This window comes from Chelon labrosus (genome assembly GCF_963514085.1).
Source record: "Chelon labrosus genome assembly, chromosome: 9".
Lineage (NCBI taxonomy): Eukaryota > Metazoa > Chordata > Actinopteri > Mugiliformes > Mugilidae > Chelon > Chelon labrosus.
In genome coordinates, this window is record NC_140359.1 from 24,461,538 (window position 1) to 24,485,141 (window position 23,604).

Here is a 23,604-nt window from a genome sequence, read left to right on the forward strand (position 1 = left end):
TTCTGTTCCGAGTCACACCTGACCCGTCCTCCCACTCCACCGTCTGCTCGTGTGCAGGTCTTGGAGCTGCCGAGTCCTCCCAGGGCGGCCAACGTGGTGCGGGATTGCGTCAAGGCCTGTCTGAACTCCACCTATGAGTACATCTTCAACAACTGTCTGGAGCTCTTCAACCACCAGTTTCAACCTGCCGTCCAGCCGGTGAGTTGATACACGTTTTGAGCTTCTTCAGTACGCTGTAATTATCGGGAGAATCTGGCCTTCTCAAATCTGCCCCTAAAAAGGTGATGCTTGTCATTATTTTTTCCCTTCTTCTCTTGTTATCTAGTGTGCCGTGCAGATATTCAATTACTGAAAAGTCAAGGCACTGTACCGGAAAGACTCAGCTAAAAAAACCCAAGAGATGAAAATTAAGGATATATTAATTAAAATGAGCAAGATTATCTGCAAATAGAACAAGAAAATTTGACTTAGAACAAGTAAATATATCTAGCTTATATCTAGAACCCACAGACGTCTCCAAACTAGTGTTTTTAGACTACAAACAAGTAGATTTGTACGGATACAACAGGAATATTTAAGAATTATTATGTTATAATGTAGAAAAATGTGTTAAGGTTACAAAGTTATACATCTTATAACTAATACATGTACACTTAAATCAAATACACCTGTCTAGATACAAAGGAAAGATTTAAAGGGGAATTACCATTTTTTACAACCTGTACCTTATTTCTGGCATAAAATGTGATCATTTACTCACCCATATAACTTTGGTGTCATTTGGGGTCGTTTGGACAATATTTGGATCCGCGTATATCCATATAGTGGGAGTGACTGGAGCACCGAAACGCAGCCTCTAAATAACGCAATATCTGCCGCGAAAGTTAAGAGTTACCTGTTGTCTATTCGCGGACGTGCAGCAGTTTGTTGTTCTTTGGCCAGCCGTTCCTCTCTGCCTCCGCATCCTCCTTTCAACAAGCTCCTCATCCGTATACTCTGGCTCAAAACGCTAAGGACGTCCATCATAAACAAAGTTGTTGTCCACAACCTCAGATTCGGAAAAATATTCAGCCATGTTGCAAAAAACCAGCAGTAGCAAATTACAGGTAAACAAGCCGACCGTCACGGGTAGGGCGGCGCTCAGAGATGACATCTCAACTCAACGGGGAATATCACTAGCGCATAATAACAAAATATTGGTGAAATGAACGAGTTTCGCGGCAGATAATGCGTTATTTAGAGGCTGCGTTTCGGTGCCCCAGTCACTCCCACTATATGGATATACGTGGATCTAACGACTCCAAATGACACCAAAGTTATATGGGTGAGTAAACGATTGTATTTTATGCCAGAAATAGGATCCAAGCTCTAAAAAAACATGGTAATTCCCCTTTAAGGACACATGGACACAGGGGAGGCGATGCAAACTCTTCGATGCCAAAGCTGCCATTAAACTAAAGCTACTAACTTTGACAAAGTACTTCTGTACCTGTCTGTTTTTATCTAAAACCTTTAGAATTGTGGTAGTTCTCCTTAAGTCGAATGCTCTAACACAAAAACTTCCTAGTAAGACAAAATATCTTGGTAGACAAAAAAACTGTGCTCTCGTACATTTTAGAATATTTTAAATCGGGCAAAACGGCGTCTGAATCTTAGCTCTTGCTTCACCTCCTCCAACTGGTCACATTAATCACAGTGAATATAGTGCGCGCAAGATTAATTGATGCATTAATGAACTCCATTAACCAAAGAATTATGTCCAGAACACAATGTTTTTCATGTTGCCAAGAAAGACTGTCTAAGGCTTTGGTGTAAATTACAAAAAGTCAGCTTTTTAGCTTTATGTGGCGCTCAGAATTCTCCTCATAAACAAACAAGGAGTCAACGTTTTGTAATTATTATTTTTTTTCAATAAATCATGTCACTATAGAAGTAATAATGTGATAAATTATTCAGTGCAGAACTTTGTTTTCGCGCTGGGCTGTCACTCATTTCGTAAAAGTGCTGGTTTCTCGTACGTGTAAATGTTTCCATTCTTTTTTTCTTTTTTTTTAAACTCTCACAGCCGGAGCCGGAGAAGAAAAAGAAGAAGAAGAAGAAGGAGAAGAAGGAAAAACCAGAGGGAGAGGCGGAAGACGATGAAGAAGACGAGGAGGAGGAGGAGGAGGAAGAAGAAGAGGAGGAGGAGGAGGAGGAGAAAAAGGAGAGCCAGCCGGAGGAGCAGGGCCCAAGCATCCAGAATTTGGACTTCTGGCCGAAACTCATAACGCTAATCGTGTCCATCATTGAGGAAGATAAGAACTCGTACACATCCATCATTAACCAGTCAGTACCCAGTTGTGTTCTGTGGCGTTTTATTTTCATTGTACATTGTAAAACATTTCAAGTCAGTAAAAAATCACCTGCTGCCTTAAAGGGGAACTACTGTTTTTTACAACCTGGACCTTATTTCTGGCATAAAATACGGTCGTTTACTCACCCATATAAGTTTTGTGTAATTTGTATTCCTTAGGGAGCTATTTAGATCTGCGTATATCCATGTAGTGGGAGTGACTGGGGCACCGAAACGCAGCCTCTAAATAATGCATTATCTGCCGCGAAACTTGTTAATTTCACCAATATTTTGTTATCGTATGCTAGCGCTATTCCCCCGTTGAGTCTGATTATCTCCCGAAGGAATACAAATTACACAAAAGTTATATGGGTGAGTAAACGACCGTATTTTATGCCAGAAATAAGGTCCAGGTTGCAAAAAACAGTAGTTCCCCTTTAAAATGTGAGTAAACTCAACCTCTGTTACTAAAAGTCATAACTGATGATCATTTATTGTTGCAACTCACATTTCCAAGTTAAGATCAATTTAACTAAATTCATATCAACTGCCATTTTTAGAGAGCACTAATGTTTTAGTTTCTACTTTGATTTCTCATCTTGACGACTAATGGCAAGTTTTAAAGTTTATGTAAACTTCAGACAGGTTCAACTCACATCTTGCCAGAAATTTATAATAATTTATTTTATTTAGGCCATTTAGAGAGGAGGAAAAAACACCAAAAACAGCCACTTTGAGATTCATTCCTGGAAACGGCTTCTAAAATCCACTCATCTATTACGATTGTGGTGCCAGTATTTTTGCTGACGTTGTAATACCAAGGTTTAATCCTCTTTTGTAGAGCCTTGTTTCAAAGGTATTGCCATTTTATAGTAATAGTTCTGTCTAATTAGCCTCTATATTTCTCAGTATTCATCTCATAATCTTAAAGACATGAGTTAAATGAACATTGACCGCGCAGACGAAACTCACAAGAAGTCCAGACCATGGATTACTTTAAGTTTAAGTTTAGAAACTTATGAAGTTGAGTCCAGTATCAAAAACTTGTCATGACGATTGAATTTAAAGAAGGAAAATGTTCACATAACTTAACGGGACTGTAATGTTTTACAGTGTAGTGGAGCTGAATGTGAATTAATTTCCATTTTACAAATGGAAAACAGAGTGAAATGTAATTTAGTCCTTCAGTTCTTTGAAATATTGCTCGCACCAAATGGAATTTACAGTAAAAGCATGCAGTTTTTGAGGAAAAATAAATTGGCTAGAGTAAAAAAGAAAACGAAAAACATGTCATTGAATGATATTTTCTGTTTCTGCTCATTTCCACTGACTTTTTCACAGGTGTATTAATGGTGGCTGCAGTCCACTTAGGAAGGGTCCTGCCTTTGAGCATACTGATTTGCTGTGCTGGTTTCAGGCACACTTAAAAGAACTGAGCCATCATTAATACACCTGTGCCTTCCCAACTGAGACAAGGCAATATGTCTACTGTCAGAAAGCTTGATCAAATAATGGCTAACAAAGGCTGGCAAAGAATTTATAGACCCGTGTTTCCAGAGGTTTGTGTGGCCTGTAGAGGTGTCGCATATTTGTAAGAATACTCTCTTCATCTAGTTACTGTTACTTGCAGAAAAACAGTGTTTCTCCTGTCTTCTGAATCTCTCTGACGTCTTCCTGCCTTCCAGGTTTCCCCAAGAACTCGATGTGGGTAAAGTCAGCGCTGAGGTCATGTGGTTGCTTTTCGCTCAGGACATGAAGTATGCCCTGGAGGGTAAGACTGTGTGTCCGTACACTGTTAATACCTCTGTGTGTATATATGTGTGTGTGAAAGAGAGAAAGAGAACGGCTCTTGTCGCTGCTTCCTGCCATCCATATTTTCACACTTTCCTTTCTTCACCATGTCAACTGCCTCTCTTCATCCATTGCTTCTTCCAGTTTTGGATAAAATTGACCATTACCGCTGGAACAACGGTGAGATTTTAGACAGAACAGCATGTAGCTGATGATAAGATACAGTCAGAAGAGCAAGTAGTGAGGCAGGTGCTTGGTTAAAGATCCAAAACTGTAATTCAACATCTTCAAATTTAAGAGGACATTACAGATCTTTATAACGAGTCTCAGCACATGGCTTGAGTCCATTTGTCCAGTCTGAAAGTTGCTTCGCTGCTCAGTATTCTGGCTTCTGACTGTGTCTCATATTAAACTCGTAGAAACTCTCAAAAGTCGTCTAAACTTAGAACGCCTAGAACACCTCAGTGTGTCCCAAACTGAGTTGTTGACAAATCCTTTAGGAGATCACTTTCTAGACGATTTTCTTTGTCTAGTCCTCCTTCCAGCTCGCTTGGCATTTCTATTCTAACATTGTTTTTTTTATTTATTTTTCTCATTTTAAAAGCCATTCTTTTCTCAGTAACTGCTACATTGTGTACTTTTTTTTTGTCTGAACTTTGACTGTGTTGTGATCCTGTTGCCATCTCAGCTCCCACCACATTTCGCGTCCGCAGAGTTGATTTCTTCGCTGGTAAGACTGTGTGTGTGTGTTTGTATGTTTTTGTCAGAGTTCCCCAGTCTTTTTCTTTGCAGTATTTCTATATTTTTATATATTTCCTCCTCTGGAGGATCGCGGGGGGGTCGGAGAGACGGGGTACACCCTGAACAGGTCTCCAGTCTATCAAAGGGCTAACACAGAGAGACAGACAACCATTCACACTCACACCTACGGCCAATTTAGAATTACCAATGAACCTAACCAGCATGTCTTTGGATGGTGGGAAAGGGGTTCTGGGTTTGAATCCGGGTCGACTGGGTCCTTTCTGTGTGGAGTTTGCGTGTTCTCCCTGTGTCTGCGTGGGTTCCCTCCAGGTACTCCAGCTTTCTCCCACCGTCCAAAGACATGCTGGTTAGGTTCATTGGTGATTCTAAGTTGGCCGTAGGTGTGAGTGTGAATGGTTGTCTGTCTCTCTGTGTTAGCCTCTGTGAGATAGACCGGAGACATGTCCAGGGTGTACCCCATCTCTCGCCCAATGACAGCTGGGATAGGTAGTTGCAAGCAGGTAGTTGTTTTTTCCAAGAGTGCCTTGTACATAGCATAAAACAGTGATTTTAAGGGGGAATGCTAAAGCTAGTTAATTCGGTAGTTAGTTTATTTGCTGATCCATGTCTCCAGTTGTATTGATATCCTGTGTGATGCTACCTTGAAAAGTAATTAAAACTTGGAAAATGTACAGCTGTCGGCCCTCTGCCTTGAAGTATCCTCAACATCTGAGTCATCTTTGTGTATGCACAATAACATATGGTACTACTCTACCCCTCACGAGTACAAACACCTGATTAGAGTAACATTTAGAAAAATCTAAAGGCATGTGGTTGTGTTTTTTTGCAGAACACGAGAAGCATAAGCTCTGCAAGACGGCCGACTACATGAACCTGCACTTCAAGGTCAAGTGGCTTTACAACGAGTATGTTAAAGACCTGCCCGCCTTCAAAGACGCCGTGCCGGAGTACCCAGCGTAAGACAAGACACGCTTCTTTTCCTCACTCATTATTTTCCTCCTTGTCCGTCTCAAGAGTGTTTTTTTTTTTTTTATGTGCATCTGAGCTACTGTGACCAAGCAGTTTCCCTTGTGGCTCAATAAAGTCTGTCTAAGTCTGTCTAAGTCTAAAACTAGCAATGACAAATTAACAATATTGACCATTACTTTTTGATTTAGCACCTTTTGATAGGTGGGGTTTTGAGGTGTTTTAAATGGGAACGTTTATATTGTGTGTCAGCTTTAGGGAGAGCAGCTGAATGAATGAGCTCTGTCTGTGTCCTGTTATGTTCTAGATGGTTTCTCCAGTTTGTCCTTGCCTGGCTGGCTGAGAATGAGGAGGTGTCGATGGAGTTCATGCATGGAGCGCTGGAGAGAGACAAGAGAGAAGGGGTGAGTTAAGTGACCCACGCATGTAGCCTACGCCGATGAGAGCTATTTATGCTCGTGCGCTCGTAAGTCTTGCTCGCTCTGTCACCCAAACACTAGTCGGCGCTGGGTCTTTTTCGCCATTCAGGTCAATTTTTGTTTCAACTTCCTGTTTCACTTTTGACAGTTGCAGCTTTTGCAGAAATTTCTCCAAAGATGAGTCATACAGATGCTTGTACCTTCCAACCTCCTCAGTTAACCTTTCCTCAGTGTGTTCCATCTTTATTGAGCCAAAAAAATCAATTCTTGCGGTCTGCGTAGGGTCTGGGCTGTCGCTGTAGCTACGGCATCAAACTGACGGAGAAGCATAAACCGCCCATTAGTTAAACGAGGATGTAAGGACCGTTCGGTTAGATTTTAGTTCAGAATTCACCATTAAACATTATTTAGTTTCATCATTCTCTAATGAATGCATTAAAATTGGGTCTTGTTTAAAATAATTCACTTCAGTTATATTTAGTATAGCGTCAGTGACAGTACAAATTGCCTCAAGACGCTTTACAGAACCTGGCCTGAAACTCCCAGAGTAAGAATTAGGGTGAGGTAAAAAGAAAAAACACTTTAAGCTCATATGGAGGAACACATCTGACTGAGGCCAGCCAAAAAAAAGAGCCAGAGAGTAGAGGAGGAGAAGAGAGCAGCATCTTACACGAGAGACTGAAAGTGAATATAATCCAGAGCACAGGAGCATAAAACTGACAATAGTAGTTCTATCACAGGTGAGGTAGCTGCTATAACGACTGAATATAAGAGGTATCGCAGGCAGGTTGGAGAATGATGCATTGGTCGGAGTGGATAACTGCAGGCCATGAAGACTGGGCAGGTTGATTAGTAGCATGGAGCTCCAAAGGTCTGAAACACACAGCTCCAGGCCAGAGACACTCCAAGAAGATGGGGGGAGGAGTGGTGTGGAAGGGAGGGAAAGGGAGATGGAGAGAGGGCCACACAGCTAATAGAATGCTAATAACCTCAAACCTTGTTCCTGTACTTATGTGCACAACTTCCTGTCACTTAAGTGGTTGCATGAGATGAAAGCACCTGTTGTAAGAAGTGCAAACGTATAATGAAAGGATGAGATCATGAGGGGTACAGCCATTTTCCTCAGACGTATCAAGTTACTACAACTCCTGAACTGGGACCTGATCAGAAAATGTCCACATGGCCACGGTTCATTTGGACTTTTCTCATAAACTTAACCCGATTAAAAGGCAGAATATTTAGTTGGCTTCAGACTACAGCGCTGCCTCATTTCTGTAGATATATTTGTTTACCTTTTTTCACCTTTAAATGTTTGCTGAATTAGACATGAGCAGTTCCTTTTTTACAATATGCCCATGTATGTACAGTAAATCTCTTTATTTCTTTGGCTCAGGCAAATTCTATCACGATAAAGAACATATTACCCCAAGGATTTTCTCGCTGTCTGCCCTTTAACCCCATATGTATCTCCACCAGGAGAGGTCCACCCCACGATTTGACAGTAACTGCTTTAAACCACTCAGCTTCTTATCAAAAAAAAAAAAAACACACGTGGCTGATTGTGAAATGTGCTGGTATTCTGCATGGTGAACCTCAATGCTTGCTGCACCTTGTCAGATAAAGCGCGAGTCTGCACCTATCAAAGCAGGCCTTGAAGCTATTTACAGTTTTTCTCAATTGCTAAAACACAATTTCTGAAACCTTGCTCCATTTTCTCAAAACCTTAAACACAAAACCTCAGCTTCAAGCACGATTTACAAAACCTCTGACTCCTCTTGCAAAATCAAACTTTCGCCTCAAAACAGTTTTACGTGTGCCCAAAATGAAACTTTCGCCTCAAAACAGTTTTACGTGTGCCCAAAATGAAACTTTCGCCTCAAAACAGTTTTACGTGTGCCCAAAATGAAACTTTCGCCTCAAAACAGTTTTACGTGCGCCCAAAATGAAACTTTCGCCTCAAAACAGTTTTACGTGTGCCCAAAATGAAACTTTCGCCTCAAAACAGTTTTACCTGTGCTCAAAATCAAACACTGCTCTCAAATAATAAACAAATTGCTCAAAATGACATACACTATCAAGCAGTCAGTAAACAATACACCAAAAAATAGAAAACACATTGTTCAAAACATATAGTTCTCAGGGAGAAGTACATTTTTAATCTCAAAACAAATTTCATATGTTTCTGTCATTATACAAAAAGCTCAAAATTGATCAGAAATTACTGTTTTGCTCTTTGCCTTTTTTTTGTTCTTCCTCCTTCTTGTACCCTTATTTTTACAGTGCTGTACCCTGCATCTCAAAAACTTTATCTCTGTGATACTGTAATTCTTGTTCTTTGATGATATGAACCTGTAACCAGTCGAAATCTATTGAGCAGTCAGTACTGAAAACAAATGGAAAGCACAATGTTCAGGAATGTTCAGGGCCATACAATTTGTTTATTGTACCATATACAGCCAACAACATGGTCTATGATTGTTGCTCGAATTTCATCGGATATTTCCACTCTTTGTCTTCCTCTTCCTCTTCCTCTTCGTCCTCCTCTTTCTCTTTCTTGCCCTCCTCCTCTTTCTCCTCGTCCCCCACCTCGCATACGCACTCGTCCTCGTCCTCTCACATAAATTCTTCTGTCCATTCTCACACTTTCTCATTCCCACCTTCAACAACCTGTTTGCTCTCTGAACTGGCTTATATTGGTTGTCACATCATTTGAAACAAGTGAAATCAGTTTTGACTGATTGTGTTCAATCAATGACATTTCTGCTCTCTTTATATGTAATTGTTGCCACTTGTGTTTACCAGTATGGATGACATGTGCATTAGAGTGCAGAATGTGTTTTAAGAATGAGAATGTGTTTAGAGTTTTGCTAAACCATGTGAAATGGTTTAAGGTATTGACAACAGACTGAACAGTTAGCTTAATGAGTTCAAGCAACTGAGAACTTTCTTCAGCCAATGGATTTTAGTGTTTTAGCAACTGAGAAAAACTGTAATCCCACTGCGCATTGTTTATCTTATCAGTTTGACCAAAGTTCTCCTTATCAACAGTCTTCCCACTAGAAAATAACTTTAATCCCTTAACTTTAATGTTTTCAGTTAAAATGCCTTTTCTCCTGTGGACAGAGACGCTAGCGTTTATGAAAAGCCAAACAGGAACAATCACAGATTTCCCAATATTTCTTCACAAATCTTGCATCAGTGTAATAAATTCATTATGAAATCTCATGATAAAGAACCGCATGAAAGCTATTTTATTTCTTTAACAGTGAACTAACAGCTGAACATAAAAATTAATTGTTTTCTCTTACATAGCATCATATAAAGGTACTCCCTGACATTTTGCCTAAAGCTGTTGATCATGTTATAGTCAAGACACCGGCATGCATCAGTAAAATAAAATTCTTTTATTAATACTGACATCCACAACAGAACGAAAGGCAGCTTCAGTTTCTTGACCTTTTTTCTCTGTGGGCTCTTTAATGGATGGTTCAATTCGTTCGGTCGTCCCAGAGCTCTTCTTTTGGCCAGACGGTGCCAGACTCACAGAATGATGGACAAGTGTTGTCTGTCGACCTCCTGTAACTCCCAGAGCGACACTTTGTCTTCAGGGCAGTTTGTCCTTTGCTGTTGCTAGGGGAGCTTTTTGAAATTACACTTTATTCTGCAGAAAAATCTTGTAGTCATGGCTGACAGTGAGCTCTTTAACCGTTGATTAATACATTTTAGGCACTCAAGTTCACCTGGTTCTCAAAACATTAAGGGTGCTTTCAACAAACATAGACTCAAACAAACCCAATGGCTAAGCAGCTCAAGATGAATAGTGATTGTAGAATATGTGCAGCATTTATGTTTAGCGTTGAAGCTCTGACCTTTCTGAGACCTTGCATCTTCCACAGCAAAGCATACACTTTTAAAAGGACGTATTGAAGAAATGTTAAGTGACTATTGGTCTCATTTGACTCTTGAATATTCTGTAGCTTTCTAAGAGTAAGAGGGTAAGTGGAGTGTGTATGAGTCAGCAAGGAGCAAGAAAATGGGAAAGTTTTTTTTCAAAGCTACAAGCGGTATTTAGTTAATCATCTGCTTGTCCCTCCGCTTCCAGTTCCAGCAGACGTCTGAGCACGCTCTGTTCTCCAGCTCGGTGGTGGACATCTTCACGCAGCTCAACCAGAGCTTTGAGATCATCAAGAAACTGGACTGCCCCGACCCCGCCGTGGTGGCCCATTACAACCGACGCTTCGCCAAGGTTTGATATAACAAAACATGCACATTATGTTTAGCTAGATTTCTGCTCTTTGTACTGCTGATGAATCTTTGTCTGTCTGGGATCCTGAGATGTCCGTTTTGAAAATATATACTCTATACAGCGATCAGGCATGACATTATGACCACTTTGATCATCTTGTGACAGTTCATTGTTCTGCTGGGAAACCTTTGGACCTGGCATTCATTGGTGTGGATGTTACTTAGACATGTAGCACCCACCTAGACCAGACCAGTCACCCCCACCCCGTAGCAATGACACTCCTTGATGGCAGCAGCCATCCCCAGCAGGATGCAGCCTGACACAGACACACACACAAAAACGCTTTAGGAACAACTAAAAAAAAATACATGAAGAACAGCACAAGGTGTTGACCTGGCCTCCAAATTCCCTAGATCCCAAACTGATCGAGTATCTGTAGGATGATCCACAGAGGCCCCTCTCCTCAAAGGCCCCCCCACTAACAACATTGTGTTCCCAGACACCACAGGACACCCTCAGAACACACAATATTATAAAAGTGGTCATAATGTTATGCCTGGTCAGTGTATATCATGACTTTAGTTACACGACGTCTTCATTTTTACGTCTGAGGTACCTACTAATGACTTTCAGGTATTTGTTTGTAGAATATACAAACACAGCATAGAGTGTCGTGTTATATAACTGAACCTTTATCATATTTTTTCTTCAGATTTAATTTAGTCTTTTTTGCTTTTAGGCACGGCCATTAAATCTAACAAACCTTCTCTGCAGAGGAATTGTGTGTGCGCATATTTGTGTGCGCGGTGCGACGGCTCGATCGATACCGGACTCATTAAGTAAAGAATGGCTAATGTAAGCCATCAATCCGAGCCGTCCGTCTCCCTCCGTTCCCAGCCTCTGACTCTCTTCTCATTTTCTGACACTCCATTCATGTTAATCTCCTCCTCTGCTTTAGCTTTGGTTTGATTTCCGTCCACCTTCCCACCATTGCGCTACGTAGACTCTGGAGCTGGTCGTTTCTGTCCGTGACATCCTTTATTTCTATCCCTTCACTATTTTTTTGCCAGCTATATGTCCTTTTAAAAATATGGCAGTAAAGGAGAGACGGCTGCAGAAAACAGTAAAGAACAAGCCGAACGACAAGAAGAAAACTATACTAAAGTAAAGCCGGCTGCCGTCAGGCCGCATGAGTCAGTGCTTTGAGTGTGCCATCTGGCTGACTCAGCAGAAAGTGGGGAAATTTGTAACACCGAGCCCAAGATGCTGCAAGGAATAATAAGTCACCTACACTGATAACTGATAAATTAACTCGCTGATTTATTTAAAAGTACCCTGTGGAGTTTCTGTTAACATAGACTAACATTGTGCGTATCCTAACAAACATGTTTCCTACCACGTTAAATGTTTTTTGGGCTTTTTCTTGCAGCATTTTTAAGCTGGCCTCTTTTTTTTTTTTTGGTTTGTTGGTGCAATCTTTCCTTTGTATAGAACATGCAGGTCAAGTTAGTATCCTAATTGAAGACTGTTGAGTTTGCACACATGCAACAACAGTGCACACAAGAGTAATTTCCTGTGTCTTTGTCACATGCGTTTCTTCTGTTCCCTTTAGGCGACAAGCAGCAGGTCTTGAAGGGGTCCAATGTGTATAGAATCAGACTCATTCCTCCTCTATTATTCACCATTTTTTTAAAATAATTCTTTAATTACAGTGATCTACTCCAAAGCTAAGCACAGATATGGCTAAAAAGAACATTTCTGGCCACCAAATATCTTCTTCCATGTCCTTTACTTTCTCGGTAAGAGTAAATTTGCATTCTCATTATTTCACTGTAATATTTGGGCTTCTCATAGACCAGGAAATGAAATATCTATTTACTTCTGAAGACCCAAAGGACTTGAGACCAGACTTAGACATAACAAACCCTCTGACTGCCGGATATATTTCCAATAAAGCGCCTGCAGCTCTTTTAGCAAAAGACAGATTTTCAGTTTGCGTGAAACATTTGATGCCATCTGGGTTCAAACCAAACTAAAGCAGTGTGTACCAGTGTTTAGGTTCCCTACTTTACTCGAAGCAGTAGTAGTTCCCAAAACAAACGTGTCCCATCGGTTTGTTATCTTGTCTCCACAGACGATCACCAAAGTGCTGCTGCAGTACTGTACCCTGCTGTCCAAGAGCTTTCCCTCCTACTGCGAGAAGGAGAAGATAGTGAGTACTGCTGTGTCGCCACTCTGATACCAAACCCCACTCCTCCAGGGCTCATCTTTGATTTGGAGAGAGAAATCTAGTGCACTCTCTGTGTGGTGTATTAATATTTTAGCTGCTGCTGCCTCCTTTGTAACTCATTAACTTCTATCTCAGTTGTTTGCTCTTTGTTTGGTTTGTTTCATCTCTCTGTCACCGCTACTTTTCTTATGTTTTGCTGCACATTCATTTACTTGTGTCTTTTACTTCTCCACGTTTTTGCCCCTTCCACTTCCACTTACCTCTCTGTTATCTATCTTCCCCTAAGCCCTGTGTGCTGATGAACAACATCCAGCAGATGAGGGTCCTTCTGGAGAAGATGTTTGAGTCGATGGGAGCGAAACAGGTCAGCGTCAACCACCGTCCACCACATTAAGCGTTCAGGTTGTCTGTCAGTGACTGTTGTCGAGCCGTGTTCCATGGTGTACTGCTGGCCCACCTCTTTTGCGGGTGATTTCAAAGTGGGTGCAAATTGCATAGAGCAGTCTCACAGACTCAGATGCTGCGATGCAATCAGAACATGTTGCAGCAGGGGTTGTGTACTTGATGAAATTACTAAATACGCTCGCCATTCTTTCCATTAAGAGTGAAATTATGAGTAATTTACTTTAAATAGTGAGTTATGTGATTGCACCCATTGTAAAATACATGCAATTGTTGAATTCACTGCACGTTTTCAACCCCAGTGCTAGCGCTCTTTATTCACGATTTGCTGCAAAACTGCTAAAGTAGTTGGCGAAAGCTGCTGAACTCATACATGACAGCCATCTAGTGGTTACTGCTGGTATTGTTTCTAGAACTAAAACTTTCAATGCGATGCGACGGCGTCTAGTTACCCTGCTGTTACTTTACCCGTTGAATGGGCCACCTTAGTCAACATAGCAACGTTGCCCAACATTTTCTACCCTGAGAGACATGGCAGGAGCTATCACGGGGCGCTTACAGGTGTGCACACGCCCGAGCTGCTCCCCGTGCACGGCGCTGAGGTGTGAATATGTGAATATGCGTGCACTTGTGTGAACGAGTGTGACTATAAAGTGATTTGACGCTACATAAACGTAAGACCACTTACCAAAGTTAGGTGTTTGTAGTGTGTGACTGGATAAAGCCGGCTTCAGTCTTATATTCACAAGGTGTTTTAATGCGGATCTCTCGTTCAAATCGGTGGGATAACTGGGATGTGAATGGTGCAGCACAGCAGGAAAAGAAAAAAAAATCACTTCAGCTCCGACAAAAACATAAATTGTGCGTACAAGCTGTCAGTATTTATTTCAAATGTGGCTTGAACTTGCCATTTCCAAGACTTCGTACTTGACAGAGATGTTGAAGACAAAGGACAAATGTTTAATAATTTCTCCAGAGAAGCACTGTTGTATGTTTGAGCCTCAGGGTGCTTCATGTTCAAGTATGTAGATGTACCTATTTAGGTCACTTCACTGTCCTGCAGGAGTGACCTAATTACTGTAATAGAACCGTTTCACATGTATCTGGGTTCATCGGTCACTAGAAGGAGAAACAGCAGAGTTTTGCATGCATGCAGGGTTTTCTTTTTTTGTTCCTGAATTTGTGTTTGACGTGTTTCAAAGTGTTAAACAAGAATGAAACTTAGAAGATGGAAAGCCTGGAAAGTTTTCCCACACTACTATTCAGTTTAATTTTTTGTATAAAGTAAGCTTGCTTATATATTTCTGATGTTTTACAGCCAAGAAATTTAGGTAAAAACAGTTCACTTTGTTTGAGGATAAAGGTACAAAAGGTGCAGCAGGATGTCTCTCCTGCAGTGAGTGTGCATACTCATCATTTATTAAGGAACAAGTGAGACTGAGTTTGTATTTTCCTCTCTGCAGTTAACTGCTGAGGAGGAGAGGGTATGTTTCTCTTTCATCACCCTTCCTTCCCTTTTCTCCTGTCGCTATCCTCAGAACAAACAAAAAACCCACCCCGAACCTTTTAGCCAACTTTAAAATATGTTCCCTTAGTAGTGTTTGTGAGATCGCCTAGAACTCCTCCTCCTCCTCTTCTTCCTCCTCCTCCTCTTCCCAAGACCAGCAATTTTTTGTTTCCCCTTCCCAAAATAAAATCCATCTGATGTCATTTCTGTACCGTGCTGCTTTTTTTCCCCCCCCCAAAAGCTTGAGAACGAGGAGGAACCTGAAGAGGGTGACGAGGAGGTGGGTCGAATCATTTCACTGTTCAAGGAACTTAAAGTTACTTTTAGGAGTGCCCTTTTGTGTGTATTTATGACTTTATGAAAGTTTTAATAAGTCACAAATCAGGACAGGTTTGCTGGTGAAGGTGGATGATAAGTTGTTTGTAATGTAGGTTGTAGAGTTTTCTTTGTAATTTTATAATACGTCTGAGGAAAATTACACCTTTATTTTTTAGTTTTTTGTCTTTCCAACATTAAGTTTTTCAGTCGATACCTTGCTAAACTGTTAGCCTCGGTAGCCTCCAGGCTCCAGCTGTTGCCTAGCAGCAGTGTTCTCAGAGTCTGAAGGCAGCAGTAGATCATTTGTCACAGGTGCACCTAATGAATGAATCATGCTCATTACCGTGGAAACAATTCCTTGTGATACAGTTTCTTACGTGCACAGCGGCTTTTTTCTTTCTCTTTTCACAATCATATCACAGTCACGTTTTCTTTCTCAAACCTTTTATATAATTTGCTTGTTTTTATTTTTTTTTTAACTTCCATGCAACCTCCACCAGGCCGTCTCTGACAACGAGGACGCCGTGGTGGGTATGGGCTGGCGTCAGCAAATGCTGCCAGCAAGAAAAAAAATCACTTTTTCTAATTCACCTTGTCTTTATCTCTTGAAATAACTGCTTTTTATTTGGCTTTTTTTTTGGTTGGGTCTGATCTTTATCGCTATCAGTCAGAGGACACCAAGGTGAGAGAGGGTTTCTAGGTCACCGCTACTGCAAACATTTTCATTTCATATAATTTCCTTAAATGCCCTTTGTTCTTTTATAAATATATATATCATTTTTTTTCTCTCTGTCTTTGACCTTGTTTTCTTATTGTTTCATCATTTTCAACCCCAGTCTGGCTGCTCAGATTCAGAGGGATCTGAGGTAAGAGGGAAAATGTAATGTCTTCATGTCAGTAGATCTGAATTATTAAGTTTAAATGTAAAGAAAAAGGACCGACAAAAACACTGCAATCCCTGCAATCAGAGGTTATCCTTTTTGCTATTGTTTGGGCTTGCAGTGACCATTTGGATTTCATTATGGGGCTTGTTTCAACCAATGCAGATAAAAAAATATAACTTCTCCACGCAATCCTACAACCAATCAGACTCATTCTCATTAACAAATAATAAAAATTTAGCTCCCTAGCATGCAGATGAGCTGTTATTAATATTCTGTCCATAAAGTCCACCCCATATGATTTGATTATCGGCCCTGCAGAATAATCAGCCTGGCTTCCAGGCTAGCACCTTATCAGTCATAGTTGGAAATATGTTTTCAGGACCAGTTTGTCTTATTTTTTCAGCTTTAAGAAAAACGTCTGTTCACATCTTTTCTATTATATCGACCGGCTGCTTTGAATTTCCCTACACACATCTGATGAATAGTCAATCTTCTGTGCAGCATTCTTGCAAAGCTCCTGATACGTGCACTAACCCGGACTCCCTCCTGTAGTGAGTGCTTAATAGACTAGACAGTGGGCTGCCACATAATTGAATCTAATAGCGTATAAAAAATGTTGCTACTGAACGGGCCTTTTTGAAACGGCTTTTTGTTTGTCATGTGACTTTGGAGGGGGGTCGGTGGAGAGTCTGAGCAGAGCAGAGGGTGAGGAAAGATAAACTATGCCTGCGCTGGTTAATGGCTCAACTAACGGGTTTTCTTAGCAGATGTTAATGAAGATATGCACGCTGCTGTGGGGCGGCTGAGTGTGCTGCCTCCTTTGTCACAGTGAATATTTCATTGTCACATGTTGTGCTAGACGTGTGACAATGAAATGACCTCTTTCAGAGAAAGAGGCTTGTGCAAAAATATGTTTTGTGACAATATCTCCAGTTTCAGAAATGTACTCAAGTCAATTCCATTGCTGTATCTCTGCTCTAGTTAAAAAGAAATATTTGGGACATTAGAAGTTATTTTGATGTAATATTCCTTGAAGACTTTTTCCATAAATCATTTGTTCAGAAAGGAGACTCCACGATGGTCCTGAATGTTCGGCGCCTGCTTTGTAGTTTGTATTTTATTTGTGCTCAGATTATAAATGGATTAACATCCGCAATAATTAAAGTTATTTTTTTTTATACATATATAAAAGTAGTTAGGTGCCCATATAGACTTAGACTTTATTGATCCACGAGGGAAATTGCTTGGTCACAGTAGCTCATAAAAAAATAAAATAAAATAAAATAAAATAAAATCTCTTGAGAACCATTAGAAAAAAGAAAAATAGGTGTAAGATAGTTAAAAAAAATATTAAAATAAAATAAAATAAAGATAAATTACAATATATTTTTAATGAAAAATAAATAATAATAAAAAATAAAAATAAAATAACAAAAAAAGCACAAGATTTGCATATGTGCAAACATGTGAAGTCTAATATTATTTCCGATTTATGTGGTTTAATTGTAAAAAATCAGTGCAAAGTTTATCAATATGAGGTTTCAATAGTCTGAAAAATCAAGAGGATATGTTCAACTTTAACATCTTTCTAGTAAAAGATTCTCTCTGAGTGGATTTTGTCCTAAACATACTTAAAAGTTTGTTGATTTCATTTTTGCACTGAAGTAGTTAGCGAGGTGTAAGTGCTCGGACTGAAGGCCTTGATATCAGGGAGTGAAATATAGTCCCGCGTGTGTAGGTTGGTTAGAGGTACAGCGCCACTTAGTGAGTCTGTTTACATTCAGTTTGTATTTATAGCTTTCACATGTAAAAACAACATGTTTTTCTTTTTTTCTGATGCGACCTGCTTGTTGTTGTTTTTATATATATATATAATGCTGTCCTGCTCTCCCTGCCCTGCACTTTCCCATGTTTCCCTCCCCTTGACTTGTCCCGTCCACCCTTAGGTTGACAACAAAGAGAAGGAGAAAAAGGTCAGTTGGTCGGGCACGCTGACGGTCTGACACGTTTGAAATCGGGCCTCGGTGTTTTACGTGTTGTGCCGTGTTTGTTGAACTAGACTCGGCTGCGTGTGGTCGTGTTCTGTTTTTACGGAAATGAAGTAGAATCCCAATAGAAACAACTGTACAGTCTGTAGAGCTGAAGAAAAAAAACATCCAAAAAAAATAAAATACAATGCAAGAACAAAGATACCATTCATTGGTATCCTACTGACTCATTAATGACCTCGAGAGTCAAATGTGGCCTGGAACGTTTTGGAGACAGATATCTGTATCTGTGTTGGAACTGGATGAGAAATTATGCCTCAGTCCACCTCCAGGGTTAGTTTCCAAAACATTTTCAGTAAACACCACATCCTTTCTGAGGCAGAAACTGTAGAATTCAGAGTTTGCTGCAATAAACTAAAGAACAGTTTAAACCGTCTTCCAATAAAAACCAAAACCGTCACGTGTCTCCAGCTGTTAATCTGAGAAGATGAAGACAAAGTGCGGAGCTTTTTAACTCCCAGCATCTCTGTCCACCAACAAATGGGAGTACTTGTTAGAAACGAGGAAGGTTTAACCTACACTGAGACCTAATCTAGCTGTAATAACACTCGATCTTTATTAGATTGCTGTGGTTAAAGTGGTTGTTTACCGTGTGTCCTCCTGTAGGATGAATCCTCAGACTATGATGACAGTGAGGAGGAGCAGGAGAAGGTTTGGTTTCTTTACAATATCTCGCCACGTTTCCACGACTTACACCTCTCCTCTCCTGCTGACGGACATTTCAGAGCTGACTGAAGTCATCACGCGTGGTTGACTAAATCCCGCTTTGCCATTCCCATGTGGAAGACTGTGTGTGTGTGTGTGTTTGAGTGGGTACTTTGTATGCACTCATCTTCTTCATTCACGTCTTCCCCTTCGTTTCCATTTGTTGGTTTCTGTCTTTTCCTTTTTTTAAACACATTTTTTTTTATTCTTTCCTTCGCTCAAAAGCTCGACAAGGAAAAGGTGAGCCGTGAAAAAAAAAACACTCGATCATGAATGTTGAGTTTCTTTTTTTATTTATCATTACCATTAACTGTGTGTGTCGTTTGTCTTTTCTGTTTTCTCATCTTTGCAGTCTGAGTCCAAGACGGAAAAGGTGTGTTTGCAAATAAGCTGTGTGCATGAAAACTGAGCAATAATGTTTGTGTGTCTGTGTGTGAACGGCGGCCTTAAGGCTAAAACGTTTATTGCTTATTTAAAAATGTGCATCATTAAGCAAATTAACAAACATTTTATTGCCAAATGTATTCAAAAGGCATCCCACGTGTCTGCTCATTAGAAGAAAACATCTAAATACTATGACCTAAACCTAGCTTTTAAGCAGAAGGTGAAAAAGTTGGCTCATGATCGTGAACCTACAATCATGAGTCTGCAATTGTAAACTACCTGCTCAGCAGCAAACAGCAGACAGGCAGCTAAAGATCTAGATAATAATGTCAAAATATAACTCAATAACAGCTGGATATTGATGAAACTAAACTGCTCTAGAGTAGGGGTTGCACAACTTCAGATTTTCTAAGTCGACTGTTATGTGACAAGAGTCAAGTCGACACCGACTAGTCTCTGGTGACGTCACTAATAAAAATATAGTAGAAAGTAATGCAATCTATATTCTTGGCCTGAATACATATGCTGAGAACAGACAGCTCATGTGCGACATACTGTGAGCTGCAGATATGTATAGCCTGTATAAAAACATGCAGCAAGTCAGCACCATCAATAGCATTTAATAGTACTCTCCACAGCGTGTTATTTGTTTTATTTCAGCACTGACATGTCACGGTAGTATGAGCTCCATCTTTAGTGAAGTATTTCCACACACTTGATGAACCGCTGCTAGTTAGCTGCAACGACCCACTGGACTCCTCACCTGTCTTCTTGGAGGCGTCCATGTTGTTATTGTCACGTGATCAGCGACTAGTCGACATGATGCTTAAAGCGTCACGGCGCAGCAGTGAAGTAGTTTGTACAACCCCTACTGTAGAGTTAACAATATTAATTTATCTTGACTTTAACCTGATAAAACTGGAAAGTTTTGTTTGGAATATCTGTAGCGCTGTGTAAAATTAAAACTTGCAGTCAGTGGCTATTACAGAACTGTTCACTAAGTTGAAGTTAATTGGAGAAAGCACGAGCGGCTAAGAAGAGCAGTGGTCAAATATTTAATCTTTGTCCTACATGAGGTCAAAGTTTTAAATTATTCTAATCTTTTTAAATGTGCAGTGATAAGTTCACAGAAGGTTCCAAGAGTCTGCAGGTTTTCCTTTCAACTATTTCCACATTAGCGCACCTTGAAGCACAGAGGGAGCATGTAAATTAATGAGAGGATCTGGTGTTTGGAAAGATAGGCTGCAGACTCTTCAGAGCTGGAGACATGTAAGAGTGCTACCCACCTGAGGGGGGGGGGGGGGGGGGGGGGTCTGCTTTCTGCATGTCTGGTATTAATGGTTCTGACACCATCAAAGTGGCTAAAATCACGATGATGATAATATTTATCCAGCCAGTATCTTAAGGTCTAAATCCTGCGTGTGCTCATGCATAATACTGTCTGAGACCTCTTGTACCTTCAAAATGTCAAGGCCTGCGCTGAACTCTTTAGCAACTCGGAGCAGGATGTGAGCGACAGTCGGCAAAACTCTGTGAGGGTTTCATCTGTGAGCTTTATTAGTGTGTGAGTCATTGCCTGGGGGAGCTAGAGGCTAACAGGGAAGATGAACCTAATAAAAATGCTACAACAGGCATGTCTCTTGACGTGTGTGTTGTGTTGTGTGTGTGTGCACCAGCGTGTTTGCCATGTTGGCTCACTAAAAAAAATGTGTGTGTCCTTGCAGGCTGAAAAGAAAGACAAAGAGAAGCAGGTCGGTTTGCTTGTAGTCACTCTGCCCTTCACATCCTCCCTCTGCTTCGTGAATTTGTTCAGTTTCTCTCGTTCTCCCGTAACATTCCTTCAACCTCTTTTATATCTCTATTTATTAAAGTCACTATTTAATTGTAAACTCTGTTTTTAGCTCTTTCAATAGTTAGTTGGTAGAAAAAGAGACACTAATGGTGTTGTATCTGTTTTTACAAATATTTCCTGTCTTTGCCCAAAGGAGGATGCTAAGAGCAAAGAGGTGGGTGTTTGAAACATAATCCTCTCGCTTTGGAAATGTCATGCAGACGAGTACAACATTTATAAAGTTTTAGATTTTTAGTGGCAACCCTCATAAAAGTTTGTCCTCCAGTCTTAGACTTAGATTAGACTTTTTGCTCAGCTACAAAATAAAAATGCAAAGATGTAAAATTTAATTTAATTTAATTTATTTATAATTACAAATAATATAATACAAAATAAAAAAATCTAATAATATATATAAATAAAATATAAAAATATAATAATATATAAAAATAAATAATAATAAGAAGAAGAATAAATTACTGTCAGTCCTCATAAAAGTTTGCATTCTGCATTCTGAGACTTAGATTAGATTTAGACTAGCTCAGTTGCAAAAGAAAAATAGGTGTAATATTTAATAAAATGATTTAATTTAATTTAATTACAAATAAAATAATGGACAATAAGAATTATCAAATAATATATATGAATTAAAAATAAATAAATAATAATAATAATAATAAATTACTGTCCCTCCCACTTTGATTAATGCACAGTTTAATTTAGACTAGATGTGAAAGAAAGTGCCGGGGGGAAAAAATAGATTTTTTTTTTATAATTTGACTGCAGTCAAAACGGTTCTAAAGCTGTAGAATCTAAGCAAATATTTAGTCACATTAGGCATGTTCTGGGTATTTGCCCAATGGATGCACCAGATTATTGTGAAGGGATAAAAGGATGAAACTGCTCATGGAGAATAGCACGGACACTGAGGCAGGCAAATTCAAATACTACTTAAAAAATACTAAATACAAATACTGACTATTCAGCTGCATCTCCATGTGAGACGTTAAGAAAATCAAAGACTTTTCTGGAGTTTGCATGTTCTTCCTACAGTCTAAAGACATGCATGTGGGCATGTGCGCGCAAGTGTCTCTTAGTGTTAGCCCTGTGATGGACTGACAACTTGTACTCCACAACTCACCTCTTGATAGGCTCCTGCAAAGATAATGGCTGGAAACTGTCATATGTCAGCCTAACAAACTACATTTTACTCATTGAGATGTGTGGGTACACACTTGTTTATAGTAGTAGTTGAAAGACAAATGTTTAAACGTGCACCTATAAGCTGTGTGAAAACTAATATCAGTGGGTTATAATACAGCATAAAACACTTTGCCGATAGCTTTGTCTGACCCCTCTATTAATTTAGAGCTTTCCCAGAATCCAATTTAAAGTCAATCTAAGGCCCTTTAAGCATCGTCTTTTAGCCTTAGGTAGTTGTTTATACATCATTTAGACTCTTTCTCAGCTAAGTGTTTCCCGTATGCATACAGATGTTATGTGTTCATGCAAGAAATATACGAAACAGAAAAGCAGCTTTAACTGTGTGATGTTTTTATTTGCTTTGTTCTTACCAGACAAAGGAGGAAGTGAACAAGGTTGGTCTGCTCTGATAACTAGCTCCCCCTTTTCCTCCGCTGCGCCTCTTCCTGAATTCAAACCGTTAGCCGTACAGTAGACATCCCTGTTTTCCATTTATCCCAGTTCTGCATGTGCTAATTCAAAGAAAGCAGGCCCAGTGAATAAGAAGAATAAGTTTTCAAAGCCTCTCTTTGGTTCTATTGTTATTTTTTTGTAGTTGAATGTCATTATGTGTTTGAGCACGGCCCGTGAACTTTTCAGTATTTCAATTTTGGCTTTCAACTCAAAAACAACAAACAATTAAATTTACCTTTTGTCTGTTAATATATGAAACGGAAAAAGAGCTACATGAGCCGTTATTTGGTTCATTTAAAACTGGAAGCTTTAGTAGATGGAGAAGATGATGATGAAGAAAAATAAGTTGCTTATAGTTGTACCAGGTTATTCCACGTGCTGAACCCTTAACGTGCCCGGGGCTGTCGTAATGTTTTTTACATTTACTTGTTGCACTTTTATTTTTTTAAGTCATGTTAGTAGAAAGAAAATTAAGTCTAATATTAACTTTTCCTTTTTCAGTTCAAACTACAGAATTTTAAAAAAAGGGTTTCTGTTTGTAACTTAATTTTTTTTTTTTTCAATTTAAAAATAGAATAAAAAAAAAAAAGAAACAGTTGTTTTTCCAGTTTTCGTTTCTGGTTTTAAACACAAACTTGAAAAATACCAAAAATAAATCCACGGACCAACTCCACTTCCACATCAAAAATATCCATCAGACCCAAATTTGTGGTATGAGATTAGAAATTCTTTACAAAAAAGGCTCTACACATTTGTATTTATTATATTTATGTCTTGTATTTATGTGTACATTAACCATATAGATAAACTTGTTAACTACACTCGACTGCTGTGTGCATTTGAATTCAACAAGGGATTTTGCTCTTGCTCTCGTCCGTTTCAAATGAGAATAATCGTGTGCACACAGTAGCAGCTTCTTGTGCGTGTGTTCGTTCCATATCACAATCCATAAGGCTATAAATAAGCAGTGGGTCGTGTAGTGAATATAAAAGCAAACAACAAGGCACTGAAACACTAGACTTTTTACTTTTAGTCTTGCGGCGCATCCAGAGGCAATAAACCAAAAAGCTTTTATTAAAATCACCCACTCACCTTGGACCCAATCCACCAGACAATATCAGGA

The 23,604-nt window shown here is 39.6% G+C and overlaps 1 protein-coding gene across 1 annotated transcript in view; it reads left to right on the forward strand.

The window, feature by feature from the left end:
- The window catches only part of LOC311493311 (protein unc-13 homolog B-like), a gene marked incomplete at its 5' end in the record, with an annotated part of 60,502 nt that overhangs the window by 25,248 nt on the left and 11,650 nt on the right, over positions 1 to 23,604 (forward strand). Inside the window, 8 exons of the mRNA XM_084551902.1 lie at positions 58 to 198; positions 2,066 to 2,325; positions 4,018 to 4,103; positions 5,715 to 5,841; positions 6,159 to 6,255; positions 10,373 to 10,516; positions 12,651 to 12,728; positions 13,033 to 13,110. Coding sequence (XP_084408028.1) covers positions 58 to 198; positions 2,066 to 2,325; positions 4,018 to 4,103; positions 5,715 to 5,841; positions 6,159 to 6,255; positions 10,373 to 10,516; positions 12,651 to 12,728; positions 13,033 to 13,110 — 1,011 coding nt within the window. The remainder of the gene's footprint in view (positions 1 to 57; positions 199 to 2,065; positions 2,326 to 4,017; positions 4,104 to 5,714; positions 5,842 to 6,158; positions 6,256 to 10,372; positions 10,517 to 12,650; positions 12,729 to 13,032; positions 13,111 to 23,604) is intronic.